We start from the raw sequence: 8,060 nt of genomic DNA, 5'->3' as shown, positions 1-8,060 counted from the left end.
TCGGTGAGTTTGTGTGTAAAAAGGGAAAAGTGTGAAGCACATTGTAAAGCGCTTTGGGAGCTCTTCATTGACTTGAAAAGCGCTATAGAAATGCAGACCATTTACCATTAGCATCTTGATTATCCTCAAAACGTTTGGAGGCAGACTCCCTATTGGTGTGTGAGTGTGTGTGAATGGGTAAGTGTGAAGCACATTGTAAAGCGCTTTGGGAGGTCTTCATTGACTTAAAATGCGCTATAGAAATGCAGACCGTTTACATTTAAGTAAACGAAATCCCACTGAATGCATAATAACCGATCGCCAGAATGTATCGGTCCGTCAGACTTAAATAGACTGTCACAAATAAAGATTCCTGCACACAACTTCAAGCAAAATGTTTCTCTTTCAGTATTTTGATCGAAATATTGTAATTCGGCAGACCGGACCTGACTCCAAGGAGGAGGAGCAGGAGCGCCATGGCTGCCGAGGCTTCGGTCGGGGAGGGACAGCTCCAGAGGATTATCAGAGATCTACACGGTACGCTGTGAGCTTTGTTCGGAAATAGATCAGCATCAGAGAGTTGTTGTGATTTTCCGTAGACCCAAACGCAAGAAACTCGCGGTACTCCCAAAAAATGCAATTGTTATGATTACCGATGTGATGCACCTGTGCCCGCTCCTTTGGCGCCAACTGCCTCGGACTCTGATTGGCTCTCCGTCCCTATTTAGACCCACTCCTATCTGTCCCCTTTTGTCAGTCCGTCTGCGAACCTCAGTTTACTTTAGGCAAGCCTTTTTCGACCCTGACTCCCACCTGTTTTTTGCTCCTGTCTGTTCCCCAGCCTCGACCCGTTTTTGATCTTGACCACGTCTACTCTCCTTTTTTCGACTCGTTTCCGACCCGACCACGTTTTTACTCTCCTGTCCCGGCTACTGACCCGTTTCTCCGTCCCCGACACCGCCATCGCTTGCCACGGAAGTCCCACTTCCGCGTTCAGAGCGACCTGCTTCCCGTGCTCAGCGATCACAGGATCGTGGGTGCAACCCTTTCCTTTTTTCCAATAAAACTCAGAGAAACGTAACGCAAGTGGGTCCTGTCTCCGGTCTGGTCTTGACAGCAATTTGGAGTTCCCCCTCTGGCACATAATGCTTTATAATGCAGACTGTTGTATATTTACTCAAGATTTTCACATTGGATGCAACAAAAATCACGAATTTCAAACACCTTACTCTTTATATCTAATCACATTCTATACATTGAACCCAATGAAAAGTGTCCTTTAGTCGAAGTTCAGGATAATACTGAACTCTTACGTAGAGATGATTTTTCTTTTTACTCTGTGAAGTTCATCCCCAGTATCCGTCCATAAATGTATGGTTTTTTTTTGGGCCCTAACGAATGAACATAAGTTGTTTTTTTTTGGAATAACAGAGGCCGTCGGGGAGCTCGTTAAAGAGTACAAGGAAAACGGTGAGCCGATCACGGATGATAGCACCAGCCTGCACAAATTCTCCTACAAACTGGAGTACCTGCTCCAGGTGTGTCTTCCGGTTATTTTCGTCGTAATCCGTTACGTACTCATGTTCTTAATGTTTTAAAACTACATTATTTTACATGTTTTTCAGTTTGACCAGAAGGAGAAGACAACATTTCTTGGCACAAAGAAAGATTACTGGGATTACTTCACTGACTGCCTGGCTAAAATCAAAGGCGCCAATGAGGGCTTACGCTTTGTCAAATCCATATCAGAGGTATGAAGTCTATCGTGCAAAATGTGCCTGTCTGGAATCCACTGTAATCAATTTTTTCTTAACAAATTAGAAGCGATGAGAATATTGAAATCAAATTGGACAGCTTCTTATACAGACAGGATTCTGATGCTAAGGATCGGCCTGTCACGGTTGCCATGGCGCCCAATTGGCCCCGCCCGGGTGCCGCCAGCTGCAGCTTGTTGACAGATTGGCTCCCTGTCAGTATTTAAACTCTGTCCAGTCAGTCCCCGTTAGTCGGTCCGTCTGCAAGCCCTTTTTCGCCTGTCCTGTGTTTTTTGCTACCGTTTTTCTCCCGTTACGATCCGTGTGATCTCGACCACGTCTGTTCTCCCGCCCCGAATCACGAACTGTTTTGATCTCGACCACGTCTGTTCTCCCGTCCCGAATCACGACCTGGTTTGATCTCGACCACGTCTGTTTTCCCGTCCCGAATAACGACCCATTTTCCGATATCGATCACGTTTTTGCTTTTCCACCCCGGCTATTGACCCGTTTTTTCCGTTCCCGACACCGCCATGCTCCCACTTCCGCGACTGAGCAACCTACACCCCGCGACCAGCGATCTCCGGATCGTGTGTGCGCTCCTTTCCCTTCTCCCCAATAAAACTGTGAGTAACGTTACGCGAGTGGGTCCTGATTCCTGTTCTGGTCCTGACACGGCCGAAAATTGAAAATTATACGGCAGCTATCGCAAGACCAAATCCAACGAGTCAATTGATGTGTGTAGAAATAGTGGATTGCGTTCTGTCACGAGGCGTCACGCTCTTTAAATCGAAGCTTAGCGAGTGAACGATGAATTGTCTTTCGTATCCCAGTTTGCTCGATACCTCTGAAAATAACCGAACCATGTGTTAGACAAAGTCTTTTTTTAGATTGTGGGACTGGAAAGTCCTTGTATTGTGAAGAGATGGAATGAAATCACGGAGATTTTTGACCTTGATCCATTTCTCGTTGCATTAGCTGAAGACGTCACTGGGGAAGGGGCGGGCCTTCCTTCGTTACTCCCTCGTTCACCAGCGATTGGCTGACACTCTTCAGCAGTGCCTTATCAACCAGAAAGTCACCAGGTACAGTTTTGGATTTGGGCTCCAAATAGACAGGGAAATCCCATTGACCACCCTACCCCAAGTGTTCATTTGAGCTGTGAAAAGTGATGGGTCCCGGGGACTCGCATGCTCAAAAATCTATGGGTCCCAACAGAGATCTATGGCTCCCCAAAATTTAGTCTTATCGAGGTTGAAATTGAAAATCGGTGACAAATACATAATAAAAATCTATATAGTCATTCAGTTTTAATCATCAAATTATGAATTCATCTTCTGCATCAAATTATTGTTGGTAATATACCGATTAAAGGGATAACCACAAACCTGTCTTTTTTTCATGTTCTCCTTTTATACTTCCTTTGTTTTCTGAACTTCTTTATACAACATCATCATTCGTAATATAATGCATCAAAGCGAGTGAGCCGTTGGAGAGCCGGCTCTCTTGAATGAGTTGAGCCGAAAAAGCCGGTTCTCTAAAAAGAGACGGACTTCCTTTCACTACACAACTCGAGATCGGCGTGCAGACAATAACTCGAACCGCGAGACCAAAACAACAACAATGGCGGATCTGCCTGACGAAAAGTTTGGAGTGCGGTAAATCTTTGTTTAAAAAAAAAAGTAATCGGTTAATAATGACAATTTTGTGGCAAAAAAGTTGCGTCCCGGGGACGCACGTTGATTTGACACAATGCGTCCCCAGCAAAAATGATGCGTCTAGGACGCAGGGACGCGGGCAAACCAGAACACTGTACCCCCCGTGTCTAAATACAAGTATCATTCTATTTCAAGTGGTAACCGTTGTCAGAAATAGATGGTTTTAAGGTTGTGTTTTTTTTGTTTTTTTTTTTTGCTTGAAAATGTTTGAAATGACGGCCATTGCTATGTTTATTGACAGTCTGACTCGATAGACCACGCAAAAAAACATTATCAAAACTTAAAAGTGCGTGAAAATGACACCACACACCTGCTCGGGTGGCTTGTAATGTTGTTATGTGAAGTGCCACCGCACCCAAGAGGACAGCTCTAGTTGGAAAACCAGCTTTTTTGGCTCGGTTCACTGACTCCAGGGAGGAGGAGCTCCTTAGATATTTTTGTGCTATATCATCAATAATCATAAACCATGATGCACCAAATTATTTAGTCATTAAGAATTTCATATGTTTTGCAGGGGATCCTTTAAAAACAAATCAAATATAAATGAAAATATTGACAAATCTACAAATAAATGTAAATGATAATTCATTTAATTTTTTAGCTTTTTACTCACTAAAAAGATTTAAAGTTGAACAACAACACAAAATCTTGCTTGAATCTTAAGGTTGTGTTTTTAAGGTCAGGGAAATTCTTGAATTTTGGATAATGTGCTTGAAAATCCTTGAAATTACGGCCATTGCTATGATTGTTGACAGTCTGACTCGATAGACCACGCAAAAAAATCAAATCAAAACTTAAAAGTGCGTGAAAATGACACTGGTCGCATCTAAGAGGACAGCTCTACTAGGAAAACCAGCTCTTTCGGCTCGGTTCACTGAGAAGAGCTGCCTATTTCGTTCCCAAACGGCTCTTTAGATTTTTTTTGTGTGCTATATTATCAATAATCATAAACCATTATGCACAAATTATTTAGTCATTAATAATTTCATGTTTCGCAGGGGATCCCTGAAAACACATCAAATTTAAAAGAAAATATTCACAAATCTAATAAAAAATATAAATTATAACATTTTTTTTTAGCATTCCTTGAAAATGCAAAACAATATAAACAAATACAAATATTAACTATTAAGTGCTATAAATAAATGATCAATGATCAAAATACCTATAATAATATTTAAACCAATTTAGACACAGATCCTCTGGAAAAGACACAAAAATATAAATGAAAATAAGTAAAACAAAAAGCAATCATCAGCATTCTCTAAGATTGAAAGGTTGAATGCACTCAGCTTCGGAGCAACTTGTATTGTTAAAATTAGTCCAAATGAGGCTCATTTTTTGTGCTTTTTATACATCCAGTACTACCTTTTTTGTCTCTTCTATTGAGCTCAATTATTTCCTAGCACCTATAGAGCCCTTCCCGTTTTGTAAATAGATGTGGTGTAGCATTGTTAGGGCAGAATGGCAGAATTCATGTCAGTTTACAGCAGCCCATTGACACAAACATTTTGAAGATAGGAACAGCCCAAAACAGCGCAAATGATGTGCTTAGCAGCAAGATAGCGACTTTATTTTGCAAAGCGAACGACAAAAAAAACTTTTTGAGATGTCTGCTGGATTTTTTTTCTCTGAAGGTACTGGAAAAGATGAAAAGTGCTTGAATTTGGCCATGAAAAGGTGTCAGAAACCTGATTTTATGACTAAATATGAATACATAGTTCAGTCTTTTACGCTCTGTCCCCGCAGTGACTGGTACTATGCAAGGAGCCCTTTCTTGAAGCCTCACCTGAGTGTCGATATCATCAACCACTTGTATGAACTCAATGAGATTCACTTTGATGTCGCCTCCAGAGGTTATGACCTCGATGCTTCCTGGCCCACTTTTGCACGGTCAGTGATTTTCAAAGCAAACCTCGGAACTGAAAATGGTCATTTGGATTCATCCAAATTATGAATGTGACCTTGAACAGGAGAACAATCGGAGGTGTCGGCTCACCTGGACACTCGTGGAAACCCCCCAGTCGAAGTTCCAGTATTAACAGCCTAGCCAGCAGTTACTCCCAGGTAACAGATCTGAAAAATATTTTCCACTAGGACGGTTGGCCACCAATTTCTCATGATGTATCTTTTCCAATTCAAACGACTAGCAAGCATCCGAGTTCCTCTCCAGTCCAGACTACGGTCAGGGTCCGCTGACCGACCTGAACGACTCCCTACCGGTCTGCAGCGAGGACGTCGGCACTGTCGAAGACCTTCGCCTGGAGCTGGATCGCTCTGATCTAAGGCAGCAGGATCTCCTGGATAAAGTGAAGCAGCTGAGTGCGGAGGCCGAGGAGCTCAGAGGAGTCGTGGTAGAGCTCCAAATGCAGCTGGATTTATCGTTGACCGCACAAGAGGAACAGCGAAGTTTGCACGGAGAGCTCCGGGATCTCCGAGAAAGAGAAGAGAGCCTTTCCAGAGAGGTGGAAAAGCTCAAGACTGTTGGAAAAGCCACGGAGGCTGAACAGCACCTCCTCCGGGAAAAGCTGGCCGCAACTGAAGGGAAGAACATCGAGTTACTGGCAAAGCTGGATGGTGTCGTGAGTGAGAAGGGCCAACAGGCATCCAATTATTTTGATTCGGCGCAGAAGATCCACGACTTGTTGGACAACTTGAAGGAGGCCGAGAAGGGTAAGATGGAGGCATTTGCCGAGGCTGAGGAGAAACGAAGACAGACTGAAAGGACAGAGGAGGAGCTGAGGGTAAAAGAGGCCGCGGCAAAGGAGGTTGAAACGAAGCTCAGGACGCTGCTTAACTCCGAGTCTGAGGAGAAAGGAAAACTTCAGAATCAATTCGAGGAACAGTGTTATGTCATTGAAAAGCTGCAGGGCGCATTGACGCAGAGAGAGAAAGAAAGCAGCGACTTACGGAAGAAGCTTCAGGACCTCCAAACATCTCTGGAGGAAAAAGGAAAAGAGGCTGAAGAGTTGAAAAAGAGAGATCAAGAAGAGCTGAAGGACACTTTGGAAGAAGAAATTACTTCTCTAAGAAAGCAATTGGAGATGAAGGAAGTTGAGCTGACCTCATGCTGTGAAAAGCTGCGACTTCTTGAAGATCACAGCGATAAATTAACTTCAAGGCTCAACCATCTAGAAAGTTGCGTTCGGGAACGGGACGCAAAGATAGAAGACTACAAGACGCAGTGTGCTAACTTAATGGAATTAAATGAGAACCTGATGACAACAGCAAGGAAAAACGACGAGCTTCAAAGGGAGATGTCGGAGCACAGGACCGTTCTCGAAAGTGAATTAGCTTCCCTTAAGGCTGTGGAGAAACAACTAAAAAGACAACTGGACGATGCCGAATTGACCGTCGGTGAAAAAGAAAAGGTGTTGCGTGAGGAGAATCTCAAACTGGAGGAGAGTCTGCAGGGCGCCAAAATGGCCGCGGAATTGTCGGAGGTGAGGTCCAAGCAGTTAGAAAAGGAGAACGAAACCCTGCGAGAGGAGCAGGAGACAGCGAAAGGGTCTCTCCTCGGCATGCAGGCCGACTTAAAAAACGTTCACGGGCAGATGGGCCGGCTGGAGAAGAGCTTGGAAGATTCGCGCGATAACGAAGGCCGCCTCAAGGAGCAACTGCGGACCACCGAGCTGCAGCTCCGAGATAAAAACGAGCAGCTCCTTGAAATCCAGTCCAGGGTGGTGACGCTCGAGGACACGGAGAAGGAGCTAAAGTGTGCTAAGACGAAGGCTGAAGCGGCGTGCACCAAACAAACCGAAATGATTGAAACGTTCACGTGTGAGAAGCGGGCCATGGAGAAGTGTCAACTGGAGAGAAGTGCTGTTCAGGCAAAAGAGAACCAGGAAGTGGCTGTTAAGTTGACTGTTTTGGAGGGCCAGTTGGAGGTCAGCTTGAAAGAAGTCTCCAGACTTCAGGCGGACGTTCTGGACCTCAAGGTGAACCTCCAGAGATCAGAGGAGGAGAGGCTGAAGTCCCAAGCACAGTTGGACGTGACCGAGGCCCAACGAGATGAGCTGCGGACTCTCACAGAGCAACTCAAAGTCCAGACGGAGGCCTTGAACCAGAAGCACGTGACGGAGCTCCTCGAGTGCAAAAAGAAAGAAGAGTCGCTCACCGAGCAACGCGACAGAGAGACGGCCGCCCACGCCGAGCTCTCCATCTCTTCCGCCGCTCTCCGGGAGGAGACGTCGGCCCTCAAAGCCGAGAACGAGCGCCTGTTATCGGAAAACACCGAAACGCGAGAAGGTTTGCACAGGGCCAACACGGAGATGGCCGAGCTCGGGATGACCATCTGTAAGCTGAGCGCGGAGAAAGAGGAGGCCAGGAAGCACTGGGCCGACGACGCCTCCGCCTTGGAGGAACTCAGGCGCGAGGTGGAGCGATTGGAAGAATGCACGGGGCAGTTGCAGCTCCAGAACGACCGTCTGGAAGGAGAACTGAGCGGCAAAGAACAACTACCAGAAATCATCGCAAGACTTCAAGAGCAGCTGGAAAAGAGCGACGGCCGGCTACAGAACCTCAGCGTCTCCAGCCAAGAAGAGTTAAAGTCCCTTCAGTTTCAGATGAGCTCCGAGAACATGAACCATCAAGTCCAGATGAAGGTGAC

At 45.3% G+C, this 8,060-nt stretch overlaps 1 protein-coding gene across 1 annotated transcript in view; it reads left to right on the top strand.

Moving 5' to 3' along the window:
• Positions 1-388: 388 nt before the first annotated feature.
• Positions 389-8,060, top strand: part of fyco1a (FYVE and coiled-coil domain autophagy adaptor 1a) — a 30,053-nt gene continuing 22,381 nt past the window's right edge. The window contains exons 1-7 of the mRNA XM_088350027.1: positions 389-516; positions 1,411-1,517; positions 1,605-1,730; positions 2,712-2,818; positions 5,201-5,344; positions 5,425-5,518; positions 5,602-8,055. Of these exons, the coding sequence (XP_088206153.1) occupies positions 456-516; positions 1,411-1,517; positions 1,605-1,730; positions 2,712-2,818; positions 5,201-5,344; positions 5,425-5,518; positions 5,602-8,055 (3,093 nt within the window). The 5' untranslated portion in view covers positions 389-455. The remainder of the gene's footprint in view (positions 517-1,410; positions 1,518-1,604; positions 1,731-2,711; positions 2,819-5,200; positions 5,345-5,424; positions 5,519-5,601; positions 8,056-8,060) is intronic.

This window comes from Urocampus carinirostris, chromosome 12 (assembly GCF_059441175.1).
Source record: "Urocampus carinirostris isolate Australia breed hairy pipefish chromosome 12, RoL_Ucar_1.0, whole genome shotgun sequence".
Classification (NCBI taxonomy): Eukaryota; Metazoa; Chordata; class Actinopteri; order Syngnathiformes; family Syngnathidae; genus Urocampus; species Urocampus carinirostris.
The sequence above is the reverse complement of the archived record's forward strand: the minus strand, read 5'-3'. Positions and strand labels throughout refer to the sequence as shown.